Source organism: Fusarium odoratissimum (genome assembly GCF_000260195.1).
Source record: "Fusarium odoratissimum NRRL 54006 unplaced genomic scaffold supercont1.62, whole genome shotgun sequence".
NCBI classification, from domain to species: Eukaryota; Fungi; Ascomycota; class Sordariomycetes; order Hypocreales; family Nectriaceae; genus Fusarium; species Fusarium odoratissimum.
In genome coordinates, this window is record NW_022158739.1 from 23886 (window position 1) to 49430 (window position 25545).

General features: G+C 47.7%; 11 protein-coding genes across 11 annotated transcripts; 5 read left to right on the forward strand and 6 right to left on the reverse strand.

Annotated features, from left to right (window-relative positions):
• Positions 1-576: 576 nt before the first annotated feature.
• Positions 577-2063, forward strand: FOIG_15933 (GDPmannose 4,6-dehydratase; the record flags this gene model as incomplete). Its single annotated transcript, XM_031217344.1, has 4 exons — positions 577-625; positions 680-1023; positions 1080-1513; positions 1565-2063. The coding sequence occupies 4 exons, from the start codon at positions 577-579 to the stop codon at positions 1968-1970; spliced, it is 1233 nt and encodes a 410-aa protein (XP_031052920.1). The 3' UTR covers positions 1971-2063.
• Positions 2064-2776: 713 nt separating this feature from the next.
• On the forward strand, positions 2777-5162 carry FOIG_15934 (uncharacterized protein). The gene is made up of 2 exons (XM_031217345.1): positions 2777-3080; positions 3152-5162. The coding sequence occupies exons 1-2, from the start codon at positions 3026-3028 to the stop codon at positions 5095-5097; spliced, it is 2001 nt and encodes a 666-aa protein (XP_031052921.1). The 5' UTR covers positions 2777-3025; the 3' UTR covers positions 5098-5162.
• Positions 5163-6067: 905 nt separating this feature from the next.
• FOIG_15935 (uncharacterized protein) lies at positions 6068-7830 on the forward strand (the record flags this gene model as incomplete). Its single annotated transcript, XM_031217346.1, has 3 exons — positions 6068-6212; positions 6275-7386; positions 7463-7830. The coding sequence occupies 3 exons, from the start codon at positions 6068-6070 to the stop codon at positions 7625-7627; spliced, it is 1422 nt and encodes a 473-aa protein (XP_031052922.1). The 3' UTR covers positions 7628-7830.
• Positions 7657-8029, reverse strand: FOIG_15936 (uncharacterized protein; the record flags this gene model as incomplete). Its single annotated transcript, XM_031217347.1, has 2 exons — positions 7657-7842; positions 7895-8029. 2 exons carry the CDS (start codon positions 8027-8029, stop codon positions 7657-7659), a joined length of 321 nt encoding a protein of 106 aa, XP_031052923.1.
• Positions 8030-9837: 1808 nt separating this feature from the next.
• On the reverse strand, positions 9838-11285 carry FOIG_15937 (salicylate hydroxylase; the record flags this gene model as incomplete). Its single annotated transcript, XM_031217348.1, has 5 exons — positions 9838-9920; positions 9972-10167; positions 10204-10743; positions 10811-10912; positions 10974-11285. 5 exons carry the CDS (start codon positions 11283-11285, stop codon positions 9838-9840), a joined length of 1233 nt encoding a protein of 410 aa, XP_031052924.1.
• A 1174-nt stretch (positions 11286-12459) lies between these two features.
• FOIG_15938 (uncharacterized protein) lies at positions 12460-14246 on the reverse strand (the record flags this gene model as incomplete). Its single annotated transcript, XM_031217349.1, has 4 exons — positions 12460-13430; positions 13492-13767; positions 13841-13917; positions 13972-14246. 4 exons carry the CDS (start codon positions 14244-14246, stop codon positions 12460-12462), a joined length of 1599 nt encoding a protein of 532 aa, XP_031052925.1.
• A 727-nt stretch (positions 14247-14973) lies between these two features.
• Positions 14974-16566, reverse strand: FOIG_15939 (uncharacterized protein; the record flags this gene model as incomplete). Its single annotated transcript, XM_031217350.1, has 3 exons — positions 14974-15137; positions 15191-16366; positions 16440-16566. 3 exons carry the CDS (start codon positions 16564-16566, stop codon positions 14974-14976), a joined length of 1467 nt encoding a protein of 488 aa, XP_031052926.1.
• A 555-nt stretch (positions 16567-17121) lies between these two features.
• Positions 17122-19035, forward strand: FOIG_15940 (uncharacterized protein). The gene is made up of 3 exons (XM_031217351.1): positions 17122-18303; positions 18365-18631; positions 18695-19035. Exons 1-3 carry the CDS (start codon positions 17245-17247, stop codon positions 18836-18838), a joined length of 1470 nt encoding a protein of 489 aa, XP_031052927.1. The 5' UTR covers positions 17122-17244; the 3' UTR covers positions 18839-19035.
• A 282-nt stretch (positions 19036-19317) lies between these two features.
• On the reverse strand, positions 19318-21144 carry FOIG_15941 (uncharacterized protein; the record flags this gene model as incomplete). The annotated part of the gene is made up of 2 exons (XM_031217352.1): positions 19919-21144; positions 19318-19857 (listed from the first exon to the last, which is right to left on the reverse strand). The coding sequence occupies exons 1-2, from the start codon at positions 21017-21019 to the stop codon at positions 19318-19320; spliced, it is 1641 nt and encodes a 546-aa protein (XP_031052928.1). The 5' UTR covers positions 21020-21144.
• Positions 21145-21551: 407 nt separating this feature from the next.
• On the forward strand, positions 21552-22367 carry FOIG_15942 (3-octaprenyl-4-hydroxybenzoate carboxy-lyase UbiX; the record flags this gene model as incomplete). The annotated part of the gene is made up of 1 exon (XM_031217353.1): positions 21552-22367. One exon carries the CDS (start codon positions 21552-21554, stop codon positions 22365-22367), a length of 816 nt encoding a protein of 271 aa, XP_031052929.1.
• On the reverse strand, positions 22272-24933 carry FOIG_15943 (uncharacterized protein). Its single transcript, XM_031217354.1, has 3 exons — positions 24510-24933; positions 23415-24450; positions 22272-23360 (listed from the first exon to the last, which is right to left on the reverse strand). Exons 1-3 carry the CDS (start codon positions 24800-24802, stop codon positions 22389-22391), a joined length of 2301 nt encoding a protein of 766 aa, XP_031052930.1. The 5' UTR covers positions 24803-24933; the 3' UTR covers positions 22272-22388.
• Positions 24934-25545: the final 612 nt, after the last annotated feature.

Sequence of the window (25545 nt, forward strand, 5' to 3'; positions counted from 1 at the left end):
GTCAAGGATTTCAAATGCACGTAATACCTACATTACTTCCTTGAAAGCTTCTTTGTCACATGGTAGCGCATATCTCTTAACGTAAGCTCGATTTGGTTACACGAGCCGCATATCCACCTGCCACAAACGGAGATGACATTGCAACTGGGGGAAGGGGCTGACAGACCCCAGATGAAAGGTCCGAAAGCTTAGTTGGGAAAGACATTGTTATAGTCTTGTATCGATACCGACTCAACCAACAGGTGCCCTGCCAGCGTACGGCACAACCTAGAAGAGTCATGGTGGCTGTTGGCTTACACAAAGAACTGCGTAACAAGAGGCTAACTGGTTGGCGTAATGAAGGAAGACGAGACGAAAGTGCTTGCTTGGGGAGATTGGTCGCGTGCGAATCTTAGGTGTTCATGTTCTTGGCAAAGTTCAAGTGATCGATGAATGATGCCCCTGTACCCAGCAGTCAGATTAAGCACTCGTTTACAGGTATATATTGAGATCTCTCTATTTGATTGACGTTTCAAGTTTGCAATCTTAACAAAAGTGTTATCGAATACTTCATATCCACCTTTTACACCAGAAAGCATGGCAGTATTGAATGGTTACTTCAGACCCAGAGTGGCCTTTGTCACTGGTCAGTGATATACACATTGCGAGTAGTTTTCCGGCTATCTAACATGTGAGACAGGAATCACCGGTCAAGATGGCTCGTATCTTTCCGAACTGCTGCTGGAAAAGGGATATGAAGTTCATGGCCTGGTACGATCGACTGCTTCCAGACGCGAAGCTCTAAGCAAGCCACTCCGGCCTGGCTTGACCATGCACCTTGGCGATATGTCCGACTTGGGTCGTCTCGTCCAGATTTTGGGCAGCATCAAGCCCGATGAGATTTACCATCTTGCTGCTGAGTCCCACGTGGCTGTCTCATTTGACACTCCACTACAGACTAGTGACACCAATGCTATGGGAACACTTCGACTGCTTGAAGCCATGCGAATGCTAGGCTTAGACAAGTCGACAAAATTTTATAATGTAACGTTCCTTTATCTCGCATCAGACAATACGAAAAGGCTAACATATTCATGCAGGCTTGTTCATCCGAAGTGTTTGGGTCGGACATGCCCGCTCCACAAACAGAGGAGACCTCCTTCCACCCGGTATCACCCTATGCTGTAACCAAGTTGTTCCAATACTGGACTACTGTCAATTTTCGAGAGGCATACGGCTTCCATGCCTCGAATGGTATTCTCTTCAACCATGAATCACCGAGACGGGGTACCACTTTCGTCACCCGAAAGATCACAACTCAAGTAGCTTTAATTGCCTGCGGAAAGTTGGACTTCTTCTCCCTAGGAAATCTGGACGCTGTTCGAGATTGGGGCCATGCAAAAGATTACATGCAAGGCGTGTATCTGATGCTGCAACAGCCAGTCGGAGGCGATTATGTTCTTTCGAGTGGAAGATCCTACAGCGTTCGCGACTTTGTCGAGGCAGCTTTCAAGGTCATCGGAGTCAACATCGAGTAAGTTCTTCTTCACTATCATACGATCGCAGTGGCTGACATATCAATCAGATGGACTGGAACCGGTCTAGACGAGGTCGGCATTGACTCAGCTAGCGCAAATATTCGCGTTAAAGTGAACCCCAAGTTCTACCGACCACTTGATAACCAGAACTTGCTAGGCTCAGCAGCCAAGGCGAAGAAAGTGCTCGGATGGAAGCCAACATACAGCTTCGAAGGATTGGTTGAAGAAATGGTACTTTGCGATGTTGAGGCTGTTAACACAGGTCGTATCTTCTCCAACAGCTATTTGGACTGGGTAGTTGGCAATGCGGAAAGCGGGAATGGGGTCGTGAAGCACAGTCCTTCCAAGTCGGTTGGTGAGGCTCACAGCGTCACTACGAATTCGGATGGGCCTGAGAAGATCAGCCTGGCGGACGTTGAGGGACTGGATGCGGAGGTTACAACTCAGGGTTAGCCATTTTGTCGATGCTTCTAAAGCATTAGTCCTTCATTCTAGATTTCTTTATCTGATATCTCCATGACATAGTTCAAACCAACACATATGACCATATTCTATTCCTTCGTAATTGCTGTTCAGTTGTTCCATATCGTGCCAAGCGACAGCGGAGAGATACAGGTACCTAACTGTAAAGTTAAGCCCTTCAATCAGCACTAAACGTAGATCAGCCTGGGGTTACCGCCACCTATACACCCATTTTATGATCTAGTATTGACGTTTCTCAGCCTCACTATACTCAAAAGGTGTCAGAAATGGCGGAAGTTATCTTTTCTGCATCATTGACTGTGTCTTTGCCCTCGGTACTGGTTAGTTCTGATTGGGTATTTGTGGTTACGCGTCATAATTCTCTCTTTCCCCGGCAGTGACACAAACGTGCCATATTACCGTTTAGAGACTAGCCTTCTATGTTGAGATTAATCTGTACAACCAAGCTGACGTTTGAGCCGCGCCGCACTCCTTATGGGGAAGGTACCTTTTGTCTGATCGTCCATGAAAATGAGGTGATGTGGGGGGTTGAGACACCTCAGTCAGTAACCCCAATGCGACAACTTAGGATAGGGCTTTTGAATTTCGTAATTACTCATATTTTGCTCCAGACGTTGTTGGTTGTGAAGTGAGCAGTAGTATTCCGCTTGACCAATGCATCGGATGTCTCCAAGTTTCACCGCCATTCCAATCTGACTAACAATGCAGATCATGGTAAACAAGGCAGCTCTTCTTACGGCAGGTGTCATAGGAAACCGAAACACGTTATTACGAGACAAAGATTTGACAAATCCCTTACAACCGCGCTGGGATCAAACCATGACGTCTAATGCAGCCACGTTGCCATGCAAAGGTCAGAATGTGAATTTCACTTACGGATAAAACGAGGGACAACAATTCATGTTAATAAACAATAACAAAGACGAAACAGCACTATTTCACAGTCCTTCCCCATTGCCAATTTCCTTTCGTAGCCAAAGGATTCAGTGCCTGCGGCCGATATAGGAAGTCAGTTAACACCTGAGATGGATGGATTGTTTTTCTCTGAGACCTTTTCGGTCAAGGCTCTCGGTAGTGAATGTAAGCTGCCCTGCGAGCTTCCACCAGTCATGAATATTTTACGCTGACACGTTACCTTTCTTCTTTGCTAGCTGCCTTGAAAGCCAAATGCCATTGGAGATTCTCACCCCCTCTCTCCTCTAAGAATGTAAACGGAAATGCTCCTCCGCACTCCAAATCTATTGATCTCGTTCTGAATCTCACATCCTCGGAAAAAGCCGAGACGAATGGTCACGCGAGTAAAGGAACGGAAGATCTTGCTGACTGTACTGAAACGCCATTGGGAACTATTATCAACAAATGTCTGACATCAAGGCCGCCTTGCTCCGATGGTAGCAGACCGAACCACGCCACCGAGGCACTGATCAAGGTCTTGATGGTTCCACATGATGGCTATCTCTGTCGACGTGACATTCTACAGTTGAGAATGGTACATTCTGACTGTATCGAATCCGTCGTTCCCTTCCCAGTAGAGGAAAAGCCTTATCCCGCGTCACTTCAAACAAAAGCCAATCTGCTTTCTCTTTTACGGTCCTCTCCTGGAGCTTTGATCTGCAAACGATCCATCCAATCGGCTCATGGCCTCGAGGCATTTGACCTTCTCGATCGGGAAGTGAACGAGAGGCTTTCTTTTGACTGGATACTCCCAAACAAACCTTCAGCATTGACCGTGGCAGTGGTTGGCGGTCGCCCTCTGTTCGATAGCACAACAGGGGGGTATGGTTCAGAGGGACCCTTCGACGCGGCTAGAGCGCTTGGAATAGCCGTCATCGTCCTTGATCGCCCTGGCCATTTCATGGAGGGCCCAAAATACAGTCATCTGCGAGGCGACTTTATTGCTGTCGATATGGCCAGTGACGATAGTCTACCTCAAAGGCTCACCGCAGCTGTGAAGAGCCGCAAAATAGATGGCATCATCACCTTTTCAGATGAGTATGTCATCGCAACTGCAAAGGCAGCCGAAATGTTGAATCTTGAAACTGAGCCCGTCGAGTCTATAATCACTGCTCACTACAAGGACGCGACCCGCAAGGTTCTCAACACTCCCAATATGCAGTCTTTTCGGTTGGAGAGCGCCACGGACTTGGATAATGAAGAGATTTCTAAGACGTTGGAAACCTTGAAGTACCCTCTGGTGATAAAGCCATGCCGTGGTGGCGCCTCTCGAGGTGTCAAAAGAGTTCAGAATCACCACAGACTCCGAGAAGCAATCGACCAACTCGAAAAAGATGGTCTCACAAAATACGGGATCCTTCTCGAAACTTACATAAGTGGGCCAGAGATAGATGCCAACATTGCTCTCTGGGATGGTGAGCTTATGTTCGCAGAGATCACCGATGATTTCCCCTGCACAGCTGATGCCAACGACGCCACTATTGCGGACAGCTTTGGGGAGACTGTCATGGTGTCACCAACACTATTGTGCCAGAAGGAGCAGAAACTGGTGAAGTCGTCTCTGCACCAAACACTGCTCAAACTTGGTTTCCGAAATGGGGTCTTCCACGTTGAAGCTAGAGTCCAGAATTCAAGCATGCAATACCAGGAAATTGACGGTCTTGTTGATTTGGCCGATACAGACATCCCGTCACCAAGCGACCCCGAGGTGTATCTTATTGAGGTCAATGCACGCCCTCCTGGCTTAGACTGCGCATTCTCAACCCTTCACGCTTACGGGGTAGATCTTTGCGCGCTACAGCTACTCCAATCCGTAAGGGATGGCGATCGTTTCAAAGCGATGTGTAAGCCTTTCTTATCCGAAACACAGTACTGGAGCGCGAACTGCCTGATCCCAATTCACCGTCATAACGTACTGGTACCGGAAGGGTTCTCTGACAAAGTCCTAGATAGAATGCCAGACGTTGCTCCATTAGTTTATAGGTCAGAGCTGTTTAGACAGCCTGGCACTCTCGTATCACCACCATTGGGTGTCGAGTTTCTGGCTTATTTCTTAGTGCAGTCTAGGACTGATCGACGAAAGGTGCTGCAGACCTATCATCGCCTCATACAAACTTGTAGAGATGTTTTAGATGAGGTGTGAGAACATAAGTTAGATATAGCCATTAAGTCAGCATTCGAATGCAATCTCACTGACTTACCTTCCGATTCGCATGTAGCAGTTGATGAAAGCTAGTCATTTGCATGACCTCCCTCAGCTAAGCATGACTCAATGTCCGATCATGCCAGCAGGACTTGATGAAGCATGATTTGAAACATAATTTGACGCACCGATCAATCAGCCGATCATGACGCCATAACAAGCGCGTAAGCTCGGCCATTGCCTCATCGGAACGAATATCCTCTTCGAGGTTAGGTTGCTCGGAACTTTTGTGCGGACAGTTCTTCCAAGCCGGGTCGGGCCGCATATAATCCTTTCGAGTATTCAATCAAATAAGGTTATATATGGCGACAGTTTGTAAATCACACAAAAATCAAGCTTGTGTTGGCCTTTATGCACCGGAATACACACCCGGCATGCTCACTCGACCTGTGTGGCAGCCTAATCGGCCCCCGGCAATTATCAGCCAGGTTGCGCAAGCTGTGTAACATAATAAAGGACACGACCAACCAGTTGAATTGAGGTCTTTCCGATTGTTACGAAACCGACTCCGGCCCAGTCGATCCTGCTTATGGCGTATGCGGCGTGCTATGGGGGCTAAACGAGAATCACTCTGAAAACCCCTGCCAAATTCCACGCGAGGGGCGTTCTCGATCTGCCAGAGTTGCCATCTTGGTGGAGAGTCAGTGGGTTAGCAAGTAATTTGCGTCGGAACTTTTGAAAATGCCCGTAAGCTGCGGTAAAACGCCTTAACGTTGCATTTGTTATCATTTCAGCAAGGAAATGATGCTCACGTGCTTTGTTACTGTTTCGAGGCACAGCATGATGCACAAATGTGTTCAAAAGCTAGTATTATTATACCAAATGTCTTTTGTCTTCCAGCTGCAGTCGATCGAAGAGCTTGTGAAATTCTGTGTGCACTATGTCGGTTGCATCTCAATCAGGTGCAACCATGAATGTTGTATTCACTAGCAACCCGTCTTCAACTCCCGCATCTTTGGGCGTCAATGCCAACGCTAGCGATCTGGAATGCCAAGGGGTCACGGACCCAAGGGCTAAGAAACGCCTGCAGAATAGGGTAGCCCAGCGAAGTTACCGTAAGGCTGACCCCGCCGTGATAGGCTTGGCTTGCAATAATTACTAACGAGCTGGAACTTAGGACGTCGTGTCAAGTCCCGCATTGCCGACCTACAAAAGAAGGTGGCACAGTATGAAGATGCAAATTCATCGAAAGAAAGTCCAGAGACTGGAGAGCAACCTCGTGCTCATGGAGATTCTGTGCAGCAACGGACATCGTATACATCACCTGAAACAACCAACCGGGGATCGACTCAGGGCTTGCCTGAAATTCTTGCCTCCCGGTCAACCCGCGAAAAGACCCAAGAGAGTTCCACTCACAGAAATTCAAATTATACCCTCTCCCCAGCAAGTTCTCTCGCTCCTAGGAATCAGATCTCAGGCCCCCCTGTGGCAAAAGCAGGAAGGTCTTATCAGCACGTTGGATCAGGCCGCGAGACGCAGCAAAGTCGTCGTTCAAGCTTCGTAACCGAACCTCATGAAGCCAATGGAGACCTCCTTCAAGCGCATTTTGACGATATTACCGTGAACCAGAACACCAGCTCAGCCATATTGCAGTCCTTCCCTACATCAACTTTTGATACGGCTGCCTCTCATCCCCCATTCATCACTGATGAACTTGAAGAAGAATTAGATCTTGGATGGATGATAGCAAACACGGAGGTGGAGGGACGAAATTCATGCTCATGCGATAAATCATCAGACCAAAACCCAAGACCCTCTTCAACTAACTCCAATTCACTAAAAAACCAATCATCCACCGCAAGACTACCGAGCTACGCCTCATCTTCAAGATCACCAACAACCGTTCCCAGAGAATCACTGAACGCAAGATTCCAGAACATCATGGAATGCGTCGGCGCAATGGGTTTCGAAAGCTTTGACGATCTAGTCACTTCATACTATGCCGATGAGTTTGAAGAAGCGTCCAAGCTCTTCCATGAGCAGCGATTCAGCAGGATCAGAAGACTTCCTGGAGTATTCGCAGAGATTCTGGAATATGCCAGAAGATGGGAGCCTGCAGAGCGCCGTGGTCTCGGTGAAGAGGTTCTCAAGGAAGCTGAAGCGGTTCTTATGCTTGAGAGCAGCGAAGCCTGGCAATCATTACAGTCAAACACTGATGCGGCCATGACCAAGGACAATATCTCTACGGAGCAGGTATATCAGAATATCAGTACAGTCCTACCCATGGAGGTAAGCACATATGCATCCACCAATGATTCCCTTGGAGTATATATAAATAAAAAAAACTAACAATAAGACGCCTTAGATGCCCAATCTTTGGACCTTGTTAATGGCCCTTGTAGCATCCGATTGTCCGGCATGGCAGCGAGATTGTTCTGGCACAGCTCTAGCAATCACTACACTATTGCATTTCACGGGTCGGATGCCAAAGGCTAAAATGCTAGAACTGATAGGTCTTTGCATTTCATAAATCTAGAGGTTATTGAGCCATTGATGGCTTCATAAAATTTGGGTTAGTAGCAAAAATGAGACGTCAGCCCAGAATGCGGTTGTGCTGTACACAGCTGGACAAGAGACAAAGCAGAATCTACTTAGACCTAGGGCTTGAGGTCCACCAGCCGCCTGAACGATATCAGCAGCCCCCTTGATATGCTGTGAAGCCATGGAAATGTTGCCTAGCAGGATCTAAGTTCTGTTAAGTAATATCTCAGAGTCGAGTACGTAGGGTGAAACTAACTTCATTGAATGCAAGTACCAACGCACTAGCAACCCATCGTGGATGAAGTATTGCTGGCTGCGTGGAAATATCCTTGCGAAGATTTTCTAGATATTGAAGCTTGTACTGAATAGCCTTTCCTTCGAATTCTACCATTGACTGCACTAAGGATAAATGTCGGCAGGCTCCTAATAAAAAGCCTTTAATAAAACCAGCATCAGTCGATGACACCAGAATCCAGTTTCTCCTGCTGAGTTGTGATACTGGTTGAGGTAGTGTGACATCGGACAATGACTGTCCAAGTAAGGAGTGACAACTTTGATATCTGCTTGATCTCTTAGCTTCTAGACACTTTAGGACCTAATCGCGGATTACAACTGATTAGTGGGATCTAATGTGGTACTAATAATGATCAAACATGTAGCATTCTTCAGATGTAAGTGTTCTTAGGAAGTTGACATATAGTACGAGGGTTGGCTGCTGTAACAAAGTTTCCACGGATAGCAGAGTCGCTCCATCTGAAGTCACCCGATTTGAACGCGAATTCGATGTCTCAGGCAAAAGGAGTTCTTGCAAAACTTCCTTTTTCTTCGGATCTGGGTTATGTTTGTCTTTCCGAAGCTTCCGTGCCCTGGCGTGCACCACTCGAGCAGAGTATAAGCGAACTACACGGCTTCCTACAAGAGTCCTTAGAGCCATTAAAGGCTCATAAGAGGTTATTCTCTGTGGTCTAGAAGACTAGTATACAGAGTATGCCGCTGTTAGTCATTGCTAGGGCTTATCTAGGCCTTTTATATTAACTTCTAATATATATTTTATAATCTTTATTTAGGTATTTCTATAAGTAACCTTCTTATATCCTTTTAAGATATATTTTAATTAACTTATTAGCTAGATATTTTATATCTCTAGATTAATAACCTATATATCTTATAAGATAACCTTAATAATTAGATTTATAAGTTATTTAAGATATTTAAAGTATATAAAAATATATACTTAATTACTATTAAATACTAGGCTAAGGATAGTTTCTAAGGTTTCCTAAGCACCTAGATAATATATAAAAAGATAACTCTGCTCTTTTATATAAATAAAACCTCTAGTAAGGTTTTTACCTATATATCTTTATTAAAATATATTAGAAACCTAGCTAGATAATTAATTGAAAGGATATACTATTATTAGAGCATACTTAGGCACCATAAGAGTAATATCTATTACCTTAAATACTATATTTTATATACTTATAAATTTATTTTAAATATAAGTTACTTTTCTTATTAGAAGATAAGTTTATTATATATCTACTATTATCTAATCCTAATACTATTATTAGTTAATACTAAATTCTATTAGAAATACTTTAGCATTAGAGAGCCTAAAAAAATGTTATTATATAATACTTAAGGCAGAATTTTACTATTAAAGATAATAAATTACCAGCATTAAGGGGGATAGCTGCCTATTTTATAGCTAAGTCTATAAGAGAAGATAGCAGTTTAGACCTAAGTAACTATTATCTAACAGGCCTGTAGAGAAATAACCTTATCTAAATTTATATTAATACTCTGAGTTTCCTAATCTAAGCCCTGCTAATATTTCTTAGGTATTAACTTAGTCTTAGGCTTTTACATGATTATCTATATACTATAGTATTAACTGGTTTAATAAGATAAAAGACCTTATTATGATTAAAGATATAAGAGTAAAACTAGAGACCCCTAGAAATTTATTTAATAAGGTTACTAGTAGTAGGATATTAAGATGCTGAAACACTGTTATGCTGAGCCAGGGAAAGCGTGCCTCTGCCTAGTGTGAACTCATGGACTTCCTCCTTTGGCTCTTCAGGCTTAATCTTTTCCTTAAGCCGTCGCTCATTAAATACATTTGCAACATGGTTGTGCATATTATACCTTCAGAGAGTCAGGAAAAAGCAGTCCACTTCCGATTACAAATGCAACTTACATGTTCATCTCATCAATTGTCAATTTACCATCTTCAGTTGCAACATTGTACACCTTGGTGTTTGTGTTGCTAGAAAAGCCTGTCCGCAATTGTCAGCATCCGCATACATTATCAGCTCTAGATCTCTCACCAATCCGCTCGTTGATGTTCTCCCGGGCCCTTGCCGATGCAGCCTGAACCTTGGTAGCCCTTGGCTTGCGAACTTCCTCAAAGACTTTGAGAGACTCGCGAATATCGCCGTTAAAGTGCTTCTTGCTGAAAACAAGACCAATAGCGGCAGCATCTTCGATGGCCTGGCAAGCACCCTGACTTTGATCCGGCATCATCTTTTATTTATGTTAGTGCATGAGACGTAGAGACACAATTGCATCACAACTTGCCGGATGAGCAGCATCTCCCATAATGCAGGCAACCCCCTCCGTCCAGTGACCGTAAGGCTCATGGAGCCACAGTCGCCAGGGGCGGATCTCGTACCCAATCTCAAGGTGCTTGAAGACCGACCGGTCCAAATCGGGGTATGGGTCGAGAAGCTCGTCTAGGGTTGCCTCTTGATCCCAGGTCTGTGCCTTGAGGTCGCCAGCTTCGCGTGGGAAGAAGCAATAGTAAGACAGGAGCTTGCCTCCATTGCAAGGAGACAGAACGATCTTGAAATGAGTGTTGTAACCTCCCCAATACTCCAGAGCGCTGTTCTGGGAGTAGTCAACTAAGCCGAGCTCTACAGCCTTTGCAGTATCAACATTGGTATGCAGACAGGTGCAAGTCGCCGGTTTGCGATCGGGCTTGATGCCAAAAACACTTCGAAGGGTGGATCCAATGCCATCGGCTCCAATAACTACATCGTGCTTTACCTTTTTGCCATTTGCAAAGGTGACTTCTCCACTCTCCACATCTACATTAGTAGCCTAGAATAATTGCCGGTGATTAGTGACGTGGCTGTAACATCTAACAATACTGTACCTGATAACTCACCTGGTGGTTCACAATGAGCTGGGCAGGGGGGCCTTCGCCTTCACCAAGGGCACTATCCATCAACATGCGATGCATATACTGGCGATGGAACATGTAGTAGACCTGGATATCGTTATCAGCATTTCTATTTAGGATCGAGGTTCAAAGTCGGGGTATCACTTACATAGCCCCATCGTTCTTTGTAGTCCTTGAGATCATAGACGCTAATGGGCTCACCAGTCTTCCAGTCACGACTGATTAACTTTCTGAGAATAACTGGATCACCAATCTCAATATTGACTTTCCATTCCTCCAGCCAGCGAGTACCATTAGCAGCACATGAGATGGAGGCTCCAACCTCGCCGGCAAAATCAGCGCGTTCGTAAATGGTGACCTTGTGGCCTTGGCGACGAAGAGAGGTAGCAACTGCTTGACCTCCGATGCCCCCTCCAATAACAGCCACGTCAAGTGCGCGCCAACCGCTTTGAGTGGACATCGCTGTTTCGGTATATTTGGTGGCTCAAGTCTGGGATATTCACAGTTCAAACGGTGGAACAGGACGAAGATACAGATAACTAGGTCTTTCTGCAGTTTCTACGAGAAAAGAGTTTGTGTAGTCATACTCTCGAAGCTTCAAATAACTCTCAGGGGCTTTGGCTTTCGACTACTGCCATGCAGTATGTTCCCGATTATGCCCCGATCGCTGAAACCAAGGGCTCTGAATCCCCAGCATACCGGCTTCCTTCCGATCAAATCCCGTGTACTCGCCATTACTCAAATACTCTTAATGTAGGTGGTCGGAGAATTCAGGAAATCCTCACGCAGAACCTTATCTAATGTTACCTACATGATAAGCAGCGACCATCGGCCGTGCCCATTAAATCAACATTGGGTAACTTCCCGATCATTCCCCGGCGGAATCTAAAGACTCTCATGATACCCTATGTAGTCATGGGTACTTTCTGCATCCAAAACAGGTGTCATCTCCTGCCACCAGTGTTCTCGAACGCCGCCGATGTACAAATGGTCGTCTGACGTTACACTGCGGCCGCATCTTGCACATTTCGGCATGCACTCGCACTGACAGGCTAGCTCCTGGATACAACCCTCGGAGGCCATTACCTTTGACAGTAGTAATCTGTCCCAGACATAGGAAATGCAGTGCCTGGATCCTCCGTGATTCGGAACGGTCAGTGACTAGCCGCACCCTTCCGCTGCCGTTCCGTTGAAAGGCCATTCCTACCCTGGTTAGCTCGGAAAGGCCCATGGGCTGAAATAGAATACGGGGCAACCAATTAGAGAATCGCCATTACGCTAGGGTGAGTCACTCCGTTTGCCACGATTTATCACACAGAGTCGCAGCTAGATTTGTGAAGGGGTGGTGGTCTGGGGGAATTCTCCTTACATCCAAGAACTCATTATTGGGGGAGTTTCCCCAGTACCGTCTCGATGGGATGTAAATATTTACTAAAAGGCAAAAGAGCAGAAGACGAGAAGCGGATTTCAGGTCATAATGGAAACGTAAATTAATAGCTACAACAAAGACATGGCTCCAAGCAGTCAAAACCTGCTGCAGAACTTCGTATGACCCAGAAGGCAACCACGCGAAATAAAGCGAAGCTATGAAGTCTCCCCTCCTGATCCCGAACCAACCATGTCTTCCAATTCTGTCACTTCACTTCCATTCCTTCCACGACGGTGGCTGCTACAACTGGCATCTTGAACTTCTTCCTACCAACAAAGGCAAAGTGGACAGCTCCAAGTATAATCCAACCAGACATAACAGCCACTGAGTAGTTCATATTCTCGGACGTTACAGGCAAAGAACCCGGGAATAGACTGAAGATGATAGAAAACACCATCCAAATAATGGCAGCCAAGTTCAAGAAAATTCCTAGAACCTTTCCCAACTTGAAAGGGCCATAATCTGATGGTTGCAGCTTGCTTCGGCCCCAAATCAGCATGCATACAACAGGCATTAAGTAGGAAAGGTACATTCCCGTAGCGGACATGGACAGGATGGCGTTGGACGCTGTGGGGTTGACCAAGTACAGCAAACCAAGCAGCAAATCGAGCACAAAAACCACAAGAACTGCATTGACTGGAATCTTGAGCTTAGTTTGGATATGCCCGATCCATGAGTGGAAGGGAGTAGCGTCATCGCGCGCAAAGGACCACAAAGTTCGAGAAGCAGAAGTCATGCCTGCAGCAGAAGCAGCAATTGCTGTCAAAGCCGATACCAGGACCATGAATGTAGTGCCGACGACTGAATGAGTCGCATCGTAGTATATCTGGATAAAGGGAAGCCTGTAGGGTGTAGCCAGGATGCGCTCAAGCGATCCTTCCGAGAAAAGCAACATTGTGACATAGCCAACGCCCATAGCACCGTTAATGGCGATGCTTCCAATCATCGCAAGTGGTACATTGCGGCGAGGATGCGGTAGTTCTTCAGCCAGATGACAAGCACCATCATAGCCTAAGAATGGATATATAGAGCTGATCATGCCGACAATCCAAGCAACGCCATCGTTCCAATTTGTATCATTGAAGGTCGTAGCGAAGACGTATTCAGAAGTGTTTTTCTTGGACGTGACACCGAGTACGATTAGGACTGCAAGGAATCCAAAGATATGGAGAGCTCCTAGTGTTGTTAGAACCTGTCTAGCCAAGGGAAGAAAGGGCGGGAGGCGTGGTGAGCATACCGGAGATAAAGTTCGCCGTCGGGAGCACCTTCTCGCCGATAATGTTCAACATCGCGCAATAGATCAAAATGCCAATGTAGATGAGAGTGGCGTGCCATCGCTCTGGGTGATAGGATGGATTGCTGAGGGAGATGAGACCTTGGACCATGAAGCTTGAATAAAAACCAGCCGACGCTAGTAAAACGACCTGGCCACCAATAGATATCCACCCTGTGAGCCACGAAGCAGTCTTTCTACCACGGTCGGGGGATAATTCTGTGACCCAATGATACTGGCCTAAATATATCTTCAGTCTTCTCGGTTCCAAGGCGTGAACGGGTTGCGCTGCTGGCTCTGTTGGAGTACTTACCCCCAGATGTCGGATAGATTGAGGCGATTTCCGCAAGAGAGGCTCCAATCGCGAGGGTAAACAAGAAGGAGAGGATACTGCCAAGGTCATGAATAAACTGAAAGTAAGTGCTGCCTAACATTTGATCTTACAAGTTATACCAAAGGCACGGCGGGCCGCCGCTCGTCAAAGCCGCGGCGATGGAGGCCGAGCAGGCCTCCCATGTACCCATCAAGCAAAGACAGAGACCAAGAAGAGACGGCAGCGAGAATCGTCGTTGGAGTTCGTCCTTATAGCCGAGGTTGGCGAGCTCGACCGCATCAGTGTTCTTGGTAGCAACCCGTTCAGCGTCCGCCATGGAGTGAGATCTTTCCAAAGGGAGGTCCATCTTCTCCGATGCTCCCGAGTCTTTTGTCTTGGATTCCATCTCTGGAAATAGCAGTGGGTGAAAGATATTAATCTGTCATTTAACGGTGCAAAGAGGAAGGCTTGATTATCTCAAGAACAAACGGGAGAGTGCATATTATGCCTAGTATGTGTTTCTTATATCAAACATGCTGTCTCTGAATAGTGAGATGTTGCAGGGGACCAGATTCGTAAGCTCAGCGGAAGACTTCCCCTCACCAGGCATATCATATCATTTGGAGAGGATAGCGTCAAGGAGATGAGCTAGCGCAGCAACCAGTCAATCTGGTGACCAAAGACGTAGTGCAGGCGGAACGCGTCTCCGTGAGCATGTTCCGAATAAAGAAAAGCAACCCATTGGTTTCACTTCGCAAGCACCGTACTTTGTATATCGCGCCCATGAAGCCGAAGCCATTGTTGTCCAGTGACACGCGCATCAAGCTTCACTGATCTAGCGTGGGGAGGGAGTGCAATCAGACTCAGTCAATTATGTGGCGTACACCAAGGACCAGGACCATCCCGCATCTCCGCGAGCACCCCGCATTTCCGGCTTGACCTTAGGACCTAGTTGACGGACTCTGCTCTGGTAAGCAGAACCCTTAGTCCGCGATCTGCGCCTGCCCGAGCCTGTAGACTTATGGGTGACATCAGGCTCGGTTGAGCGGCGCCACATTGGCCAGGATTTCGAGAACACCATAGGCGAGATACTGAGGACTTGTTGTGCTATCTAACCCCAGTCTAGCAACTGACTACAATCTGCTCTCTGGTAGAAGACGTCTGCTTGGAAGATCGTCATTTGGCCCGGGGACTAGATGATCCAGGTCCCTTGTGTTCACATAACCAGGGTGAGCGTCCCGCATCAAGTCTGTTATTCCACAAAGCCTCATAGCGGTCTCTATCTCATCCTTGATAACTGCAACACGAGTGAGCCTTGTTAGTCAAATGTGTCAGAGTGGGGGAACATACTGTTGACTGCATGCTCAACTCCTTCTTGGCCATAGCCAAGAGAATACAAAAACGGGCGGCCAAAGCCGACTGCTGAAGCGCCAAGACAAATAGCTTTGACAACGTCGGATCCCCGTCTAAATCCTCCATCAATGAGGACTTTCATACCTTTAAACACTTCTGGACAGATCCTGTCCACTTCCAAGAGCGTTAGAATAGCAGGAGCTGCACCATCGGCGGCCCGCCCACCATGATTACTGATGACTATGCCGTCGCAGCCTACAGCTAGGGCCATTTGTGCATCAGATGCTCTCTGTATACCTTTGACGACGATTGGTATGTCGCCAAGAATGCTACGTAGCCACTTGATGTCGTCCCAACAAACGTTTGGGTCAATGAAAGACGAAGCAAGTCGCGCAAACCCTGCCCCTTTCTTGTCTCTCATCTGTCCAGACCTCGAACTTGACGAGGCTCGCTCATCCTCTTCCCGTTTCGATATAACCGGAACATCCACTGTTACAAAGAGAGCCTTGATCTTACCGGTAGCAATAGCGTCCCGAATGGCGGCCTCGGACTTTGATCGGTCTTTGTTGACATACAGCTGGAAGAAAGCTTGTCTCTCCGTAGCTTCCAAGATCTCCAGATGAGGATAAGACGACGGGGTAGCGAAGCACTGGACAATGCCAGTTCTTGCTGCAGCACGCGCCAGTGTAATCTCGCCTTCGGCGCCGCCAAGTTTTGACCCTCCTGTGGGCGAGATGTAGATGGGAATTGAAAGGTCACATCCGAATAATCTCTGACGAGTATTTATCTGTCCAACTTTCCTCATTATCTCTGGTCGGAGCCAGATTCGATTGAGAAACGTATTATTCGCATCGCGTGTAATGTTGTCATTGGAGCCAGTGTGAATGACTGCCCAAGGCTTAGTGGCGAGGAACCTTTCCGCTACTCGCTCGAAGTCGTTCAGGTTGATGATTTCACTCAGATCGGGCTTGGAGTTGGATTCGGATACGATATCAATAGTAGCGTCAAGATTGGAATTTGCATCCTTCTCCTGGCCTTTCCATGCGGCATCGATTGTCGTCGTGTCCAACATGCCTATGTGGCAGCTTGTAGGTAAAGAATTCTTGATCAAGGACGGGGAGTGTATCTCATTGTACGACTTGGAGGCATCTTGGCCAGCATACTGATAGATGACTGTTGAGTTCAGAAAGTTAGTGATTCAATGATTATTGCTTGTTGCGACAAAGAGCTTGCGCAGTAGGCTTACTCTCTTCCCCACCAGGATGTTCAGGCGCAAACTGGGTCATATCGAATACCTCGCCATTGACAACAATCCATACATCCTCTTGAATCCCATGTTGGCGTATTTCCCCCACGCTCACTTTTCTAGCCATGAGAGATGTGTTGGCTTTGGATCGCGTCTGGTACTTGTCGGATTGGTGTCTCAGAGGAGGCTTCGGCTTTCCTAATGGTTGACCACGATGAATGAATTGACAGTGAGTGTGCGAAATCACAGAATATAGTTTGTACGTAATAGCGATTATTCCATTGGCTCGCCCAAATCTACCTCCGCCATACCAGACTGGGTGATTTTGGATGGTCTACTTCCCTTGGGGCTCGGCTCTTTTGCCGTGCAACCCCGTAGCCAGAGGTTCGGATGCTCAGTCCGTAGTGCTAGATAACTGTTGCAATGTATAGCCTACCCCTGTCCAATACGGATAACCTATCATCCACAGTTATTCCTCTGATTCAGAATTCGTCGATGAATACTAGCGGACTTCGTCCATGTGGTGTAGGGGGGACTTGCTTTAGGAATGTTCCGATGGCTTCTAACTGGCCACGAAAACCCCAACTGAGCTTCCGAAGTGGAATATTCTGTAACCCATGAAGGGGATGAGATCACGCGGGGTTTGCATTTTACGGTTTACGGAGCAAAACGTGGGCAAGTAGTCGAGACAGTTGAATACAAATGTTGCTGTCGCTGACTCGAATGTCACATACCCCTCTGCAGCATTATAGTCCTTGCCTCAGTCACAATTCAGTCAATCTTAGCATCACACAAATCCAACACCATGTCAGACGATCGCTACTATACCACTACACCCAAGTACTCCAAGAAGGTCCTGGTTCAAGGGGACCCAGATTATGAGAAATGCCGACGAATGAATCCCACTGCCCACAAGATTGAGCGCTTTCCTGCTGAGATTCACATTCCCGAAACACCTGCTGAAGTAGCCAGGGCGCTCGCACGCGCAACTGAGCTTGGTGTACCTGTTGGTGTTCGATCTTCTGGTCACATCTTCCATTTTCCTGCCCTTTTCCACGGTGGCATCCTCATCGATGCGGTCAACCTGAACCGCCGCATCGATTATGACCCTATCACAAAGGAGATCTGTTTCGGTCCCTCCTCTCGTGTCGAGGAACTGGCTGCAAAGCTGAAGGAAGTCAACCGTTTCTTCCCTCATGGCCATGCTCCCACTGTTGGATCGGCAGGCTTCATGCTAGCTGGTGGCCAAGGCTGGTTTGTTCGAGGCTGGGGCGCGACGAACCAGACGTGGATCACCAAGATTGAGATGGTTGTTCCTGATGGCCGCACTCTCATCGCTAGCCGTACCGAGAACCAGGATCTCTTCTGGGCAGCTCGTGGTAGTGGCATGGGCTTCTTCGCTGTAGTCACACGCTTCTGGGGTCGCACAATTGAGAGATCTACCATGTGGGAGAAGACTCTCAAGTTCGTGATCAACGATGGGAACTACATGGCCCTAATGAGTTGGGCTATTGAGCGTGGCCGAGATACTCCCAAGTATGGTACTGATCTGAACTTGACCATCGACTACCGTGAGAAGTACGATCCGGCCTACACCACAGATAATGTTCCTCCCAACGCGACACTTGTTCTTACTCTGAACAACCTTTGCTATACCGATACGCAAAGAGAAGCCCGCACTCTGCTCAGCGCATATGATAGGATTACACCTGAAGTTGCTGACTTTCTCATCGAGTCAAAACCTGTCCAGGTTCGAACATTTGAGGAGGTCTTTGCCCGCAAGCGTACTTTCCTAGGTAACGCTGGCCAAGAGCGGTGGTCTATCAACAGCATTATGAACGATCCAGATGTCCCTCTCGCTCGAGTAAGTATATCTCCAAAACTAAAGACAGTGCAGAACACTAACCATCCTTGTCCAAACCTAGCTCCTTGAAGGCATCCGACCTGCCATGCTAAAGCTGCCGACCCGCGTCTCTTCTGTCTTCATCTGCCACTGCGACATCAAACCGGATGAGGATGACGCCTGTTTGAGTCTGCCTCAAGATCTGTACATCTCAACACTCACTGGCTGGACCGACCCCAAGCTAGAGCCCAGCATCATGCAGCCCATGCGTGACTATTACAGACAGGCTTTCCCTGTTGCTGTGGGCCAGTACATCACCGACATAGATATCAACTGTGAAGATGCCAATGTGAGCAGTACCAATACCCCCAGTCCGATCATGTACTGACGTGTTGTTTTCTTCTTCTTATAGTCCAAGGTTATGAGCGATACTGCCTTGGCCAAGTTCCTTCGTATTCGTGAGAAATACGACCCCAAGGAACTGTTCCCTACCTACAAGGCCTTTGTCAAGACGTCGGAGAAGATTAAAAAGTTACAAAATAAGTCAAGACTGTAGGGGGGTGATTTAGTATAGCCTGTTGCAATAAAGGTGTGATCTTTCTTGACTTTCTGCATATTTCAGAAGCTGGACCAGCCTGGACCTACTTGACTACGTATTTTGGATATCATTGTGAGTTCCTAAGCGCAACAATGCGACAGCATCCTATGTATCTAAACCAGGCATGCACCCTCCAGCGTTAATCACAACATTGTTATGCGCGCAACTTAGATGCAGGCACCATGTGATACACCAGTTCTGTACTGCGTGCCTTCATTTACCATTGCGCATCACTATCAGCGAACTACGAATGTTTCGACAACTATACTCAGCCCGCAGTGATACAGATTTCGTGGTTTCCCTGCAGTCATAATTAATTTGGAGCAGATCTTGCAAGTAATCTCATGATCTCTGCCACATAAGCTATTATCTGATCGCAGCACCAAGAATGCAAATACATCTGCACGTTTCCAAACTACCGTATCTAGACCCTTGCCTTATGACAGCACAGTGAATCCCATATCCTTCCATCCTGCCTGAACCTTGTTCTTTATGTCATCCGGGTACGACTTATTGAAACTGCATTCCCTGAAATTCTTCTTTCCCTGATACTCAATCGGCATCAAACAGTCTGAAACGACCTTACCGCCCTGAGTTGGATTGCCGTGTGGCCCGTGAGACATGTACGGCGTAATTGGATGACCTCTAACCTCCTCGAATAGGGTCTCGTCCTTGCCAGGGCGGCATCGAGTGACTAGAGCCCACATGACATCATTCCAGTTGAAAACATCGATGTCGTCGCCAATCAAGATGATACGGTTGACAAGCATACAGCTCTTGTCCTTGAAGGCAAGGTCACCTATTCTCCTACATAACTCGGCCGAACTAGTCTTCATGTCTCCCAGTTTCTCTGTGTCAACTTGCAGCACACACCATGTGGCATATGTCTCGAGGGGACAGTTGGCTTCTTTGATCGGAAGTCCTTCGCGCTGTAACAGCTCGAGAAGCTCGGCAGATGCAAGTGCTGCTGTTGTGTGCTGTAGTTGTCACACGTAAGTATGATTATCTAGAATATCGGCTGAGGGGCAGGGGTCTCACCGATTCATCTGTGATACGGCCCGGCACAGACACAGGCATGATGGCATCGTTGCGATATGTGATGGCGTCAACTGTAAACAGAGGCTGCATACTTTGATCACCCTCAAATATCACCCCGAGATAATCCTCAAAGGGGCCCTCATAAGCCTTATCAGTCAGTGAAAGGGTACCCTCGAAAACGATCTCCGAGTTGGCAGGTACAAGGAGATTGTTGAGCTCGCATTTGACAAGATCAAGCGGCTTGCCGACTAATGCACCAACATATTCAGCTTCAGAGACGCCCTCTGGTACTGGCATGGCAGCTGCCAAGGATGCAGCTGGTGGAACACCAAAGGCCAAAGCCCAGGGGACTTCCTTTTTGCCCGCAGCCAACCACGCATCACGTATCATGGAATTGTGCTGGCCACCACCGACAAGACAGACTATACGATTCTTGTCATAGACCATGCCGCGGAAGATAGACCAGTTCGTCCAAGAGCCATCGGGCATCTGGAGGACATGCACACCGTACGTCTGGATGTACTTGCCTCCATCGCCGGTGTGAAGAAATGGCACTGGAAGTGTAGTGAGATCAACCCTGCTTCCGATAATCTTGTTGTCCTTGCATGGGCCTGTTGGGAGCACATTGGGTGGCAAGGCTTTGGCCCTCTTGCCGGATTGCCATCTGTGGCATATCTCCTTCCAACTCGCAGTAGGCTCCAAGCCAAGACTCCTGGCTATTCGACCGTATCTGTCCTTCTCGTTCGGTCGAAGACTAGCTGCGTTTCCGGCGACGCGCCATAGACCGTCACGCGCACCCTTTATGTTATTGAAGAGGGGGGCTTTGTCGTTGACTTCGCTCACACGCCGGATAATTGCGCCGAGTTCCAAGTGAGGATCGACCCCGGTGTTGATTTCGACTAAATCGTTGTCATGGCGTAGCATGTCTAGAAATTTGCGGTAGTCGAGTTGCGCCTCTTGGGGGTCCGGCCCATCGGCAGTTTGAGAGGTGCTGTATTTTCTGCCCCGTGGCAAGGCGCCAGAGACACCTCCACGCTTCATAAGATTGCTGGTTAGGCCTCTTGGGAATAGTAGGTGCAGCTTACTCGGTGCTTGAATCATTGCGCTCAAAAGGACGGCTTGGTGTTGGGATACTCAATTGCTCCGAAGACTGACTGCCAGCCGCTTCCAGTCACACTTCAATTGGCAACATTAATATTCGTGTGAATAATACTGCCCATCATCTCCAGTAACCGCCCTAAGTCGTCCAGTTACAGCAGCTGTTTAGCACTGAAGTCTAGCCGGACGCTAATTTAGGAACGAGTTCGGGGCACTGCGGAATCCTCCGAAGAGGCACAAACGCTAGCGAGCCAGTGTTACTGGAATTGAGAACACCAGCGGCCGATCCAATACATCAGGATAACTCCATGGGGTCTTCACCGAATATCGGCCCTCTTCAGTCCAAGATACCTTTGAGTTGCCGCGTGGGGCGAAAGTGTGCGGAATCAAGACGCCTTTAGTACAGTTTCTCGATTGTCATGCCATACATACTTGTCAACAACTCCTGGCTGTCTCTGAAACATGTTAACTTTATGACACTACCCTTTGGAGTAACCGTCTCTGCTCCTAGTATCAATCCAATTCTGATCTGACTATGAGGAAGCCTACTCAGCTCCAACGCATTCATTCGCCTTCAAAGCTATTGTCTGCTCGTGGGCTACAATTTCAACAACGCCAGAACCCTCTTTTCCCTCCCCCAAAGCATACATCCGGACGCTGTTTCACTGTTCCAAGCAAACATTTGAACCCATCACCAACTTTTGCCTCGTCCTCTATTCACCAAATGCCATCTCGCCCTCGCCGCATTGTTGTAGGGATCACCGGGGCCACAGGAGCACCATACGCCATCGTTTTGCTGAGACTTCTACGTGAACTTGGCATAGAGACGCACGTTGTCATTAGTAAATGGGCGCTAGCGACTCTCAAGTACGAGACGACAATGACTGAAGAACAGATTCGCTCGCTAGCATATGCGAATTACACTGCAAGAGACGTTTCAGCCCCCATCGCATCAGGCTCATTCCAGCACGACGGCATGGTCATTGTACCCTGCAGTATGAAAACATTAGCAGCTGTCAGAAGCGGCTACTGTGACGACCTGATCTCGCGGGCGGCAGATGTGACCTTGAAGGAGAACAGGCGGTTACTCATGGCCGTGCGAGAGACCCCGTTGAGTGATGTACACTTGGACAACATGCTATTCCTACGGCGAGCTGGGGCTATCATATTTCCGCCTGTTCCTGCGTTCTACACCAACCCTGACAGTCTGGAGGATGTAGTTAACCAGAGCGTGGGCCGCATGTTGGACTTGATGGGAATTCACACGGATGGATTTGAGAGATGGGACGGATTCAAGCAGAACAAGTCAGTAGTAAGATCAGCACAGGCTATTAAATTATCTCATGCCTAATTCCGTTCATAATACACTTTCTCAAGACTGCCATAGAAGTGAACCGGGACTAAGAGTAGGCCATTTGTCCATGGATGAGGTTGGTAACTGACCAGGTTCGAACCAGGGCATCGAGTCAGAGGAAGCTGGCGAATTAATAGCAAATGGCAACTCGTTCTCCAAATCCAAGAATGCTGAGTCGAGCAGCTCCTCAGTTGCCCTCGGAACCCTCATTGACTGAGTCTCTTGTGATGCGGAGACGTTCACCGATGCATTCCCATTTTGCTGCATGTTCTGAGCTGTCATGCCCGTGCCTGTGCACTGCTGATTCTGACCTTCTTTCGTGGGATACTCATCAGGACGTACAATACCCATTTGCACCAGTAAATCCCTCATGCCAACGAGACGTCTTTGCAACCTCCTCGCAGCTCGCGAGGACTTGCTGTATGTACTTGACAGTAAGTACGCGTTCTCAAAGTTCCTCTTTGCCTGGTCGAAGAAGTCGCTAGGTAGAGCATCGTTTACGCTGTCACGATTTCCCTGAACATATGCCAGCATGAGGAACAATAATGCACAGCCAGCAGCTAGTATATGCTGAAACGGCGGGTGTTGTTTCTGATAGACATCAGTGTACCGGTTAAGCCGCGTCAATGTGTCAACGATGCAGTTCACCAACTCTATTCCAGGCTCAATACTACGCTGGCTGACGGCACTTGGCACGTTTGGGAAGAAAAATGGTCGAAGGAGGATTCCGCGAACGGCGTGGGCACGGAGATGTAGAAGTATGGCCCAAGCTGGAGGAAGCGACGCATTCGCATGTTCCATATTCTGTAGTGGTCCAAAGTCAAACTTCCCCACCGACTTCTTTCGCCATTGCTCGATTTGAAAGTTCATAAATTCAAAGTCATCATTGTCTTCACAGCAGGTTCCCTTGGCGCCTCGTATTATGGGCTCGCTGAATTTGTCGCTGATGGCAGTGAAGGCTGTCATGGCCATGAGGTACGGGGTTTTGAGCTACAGGCCACATTGGTTAGTTAGTCTAGATATTCAAGAGGAATGCTCATTTACCCTTTGTCGCAACTCAATGTCAAATTCCCAGTTACTGAAGTTTGTCGGCAATCCTGTAGATGCGCTCCATTGCCGGTCGAGAACCTGAATTGTGCTGACTATGACAGCATGTTCTTCAAGATCAGTCTCCGTTTTCACAACATGGCGTAACACGTCGGTGTTGTGCAAGCCAGACTCCATAAAGGTCCGGCCAGCAAGTCCACACATGCGCCAGGCATACCGGGGCATATTCTTATAGTAGTGAAGAAGTCCTACTAGAAGGACGATCACGATATGCTTGATGGTCGGCCTTGGTGAGACAACCTTGGCATTGATCAGTTCCCTGCAACTCAGGTAGAGAGTCTCAGCAGCTCGCAATGACTCGGAGCCAGGCAGCGTGGACTCTACACAAAGAGCCACGGCAATGGCAAGATTGGCGACGATGAGATCCTCTTCGTCCACGGCCGATAGAGTGCAGTTATTCGGGAGAGTCTGTTTTGAATACCAGTATTCGACCGTTTTGACAAGCGACGGGGCATCGACGATGGGATGGTACTCGCATATCGTCTCTTGAAAAACAATAAGGAGAGAGTTGACCTCCCGGGAGCTGAGGATGTTTCTAAAGAGAAGTAATCTCTGCTGCCGCGGCAATGACGATATTTGCAGCTGAGTAGGTCGGTTAAGGTTCCCAAATTGATCAATTTCCACATCTTCGTCATCAGATTGGTTTTCTTCGATGCTGACAGGAAGTGGCTTATCCGCCTTGGAAGTGGCATGGTTCAATAACTTGCTCTGGGCGAGATTGAAGCTATAATCCGGGCTTGTTGGCCCGTAGAACTTACTGTGCGGGCGAGCGTCCTTGGCCCCGACAACAGAGGGTGTTATTAAAGACTGAGACATTTGAAGATCCGGATCTACCAGCGTCTGGCTCGATGCCGTGTAAAGAGACTGAGAAGGGATGTTTTTCTCGGTGTTGTTTTGCCTCACTTGTGCTGCCAGAGATTCAACTTGTTGCTGGAGGTTTACTAGAAGACTTCCTAGCGATGCCGTCTGAATTCTGCTATAAGCTTCAGTAAAACAAAGACCAAATCTTTAAATTTCACAGGTGTCTCTTACGTATCGTTGTAGAGTTGCTGTTCTTGAGAAAGATGCGGCTCAAGCTGCCGCCTCATCTGGTCATCCTGCAGCTGAGCTGGATTCGCATCGCGCCAATCGTTGGTTGGCAGGGTATACACGCACTGCTGATTGCGGCCGACGCAGTGTTCGCAGGGATATCTTCCGCTGCATCGGCCCTTGCGTTTGCGGCATGCGTCGCAAGCTCGTGTGGCATATCGCACTCGCTTCTTGCCAGTGCTTTCTCTTTCACCTTTTGAAGCTGCTAACCGCTTGGCTGACTGGTTTTGACTCATGGTGGTTTGACAGCAAAGGTGGCGAGCAGCAGGCCACAGAAAAGATTAGATGGTGGTAAACGAGACAAAGCAAGATGATGTATCGGAGGAAGGGAATTGAAGCACGAAGTCTGCTAAAAGTTTAACACGGCAAACAGTGGCGCAAGCAAGGCAATTGCACTGCAAGTGGTCTTTATACAAGGGTGAGTCTGGCTGCAGCTTGTAAACCCCTAGATACGAAACTTCACACGGAGTACATCTCACCAGGGTCTCGAATCTTACCCCGCTACCTATGATGTTGTATTGCCATTGGTTCAACTGGCAAAGTCCAGCGGCAACAACGGTAGATCCAGGACTCGAACACTAACACCTGATAACAAGGAAACCCGTACTCTACAATAAAACGCCAAAACGCGGGGAAAAAGTGGTCCTTGAACCTAGTGACCTTAGCTGGCTGGGGGAGAACAAGGGGTGAAGATAAGGCATCCCACGCTGCGCGGCTCAGATAACTAATCAGAAACCAATGGTTGACTTAATCGACTGGATGTTACCCCCTAAAGATAAACAGAGTTCAGGGAAACGAGAATAGCCGAGCCGTAACGAGTCAAAAGACATGCCTTTGTACTGCACCTGATTTTGTGACTTGCCAGGAGAGCTAACTCGCGGGCCCTTTTGGATAAATATTACTCAGTATAATTCACCAATTCAATTAGAACATATATGATCTTTTATTTCTTCTGCTAGTTAAATTCTAACTTAGGGGT

What these genes read in the sequence shown, in the direction of transcription:
- FOIG_15934 (XM_031217345.1), top strand. Translation starts at nt 3,026, where the DNA reads ATGGATGGATTGTTTTTCTCTGAGACCTTTTCGGTCAAGGCTCTCGGT. An exon ending in CAAGGCTCTCGGTAGTGAAT is followed by an intron (nt 3,081 to 3,151) that starts GTAAGCTGCCCT and finishes CTTCTTTGCTAG; the next exon opens with CTGCCTTGAAAGCCAAATGC.
- FOIG_15940 (XM_031217351.1), top strand. Translation starts at nt 17,245, where the DNA reads ATGTCAGACGATCGCTACTATACCACTACACCCAAGTACTCCAAGAAG. An exon ending in CAGATGTCCCTCTCGCTCGA is followed by an intron (nt 18,304 to 18,364) that starts GTAAGTATATCT and finishes GTCCAAACCTAG; the next exon opens with CTCCTTGAAGGCATCCGACC. An exon ending in TCAACTGTGAAGATGCCAAT is followed by an intron (nt 18,632 to 18,694) that starts GTGAGCAGTACC and finishes TTCTTCTTATAG; the next exon opens with TCCAAGGTTATGAGCGATAC.
- FOIG_15943 (XM_031217354.1), bottom strand. Translation starts at nt 24,802, where the DNA reads ATGAGTCAAAACCAGTCAGCCAAGCGGTTAGCAGCTTCAAAAGGTGAA. An exon ending in CAGCAACTCTACAACGATAC is followed by an intron (nt 24,451 to 24,509) that starts GTAAGAGACACC and finishes AGCTTATAGCAG; the next exon opens with AATTCAGACGGCATCGCTAG. An exon ending in ACATTGAGTTGCGACAAAGG is followed by an intron (nt 23,361 to 23,414) that starts GTAAATGAGCAT and finishes TGTGGCCTGTAG; the next exon opens with CTCAAAACCCCGTACCTCAT.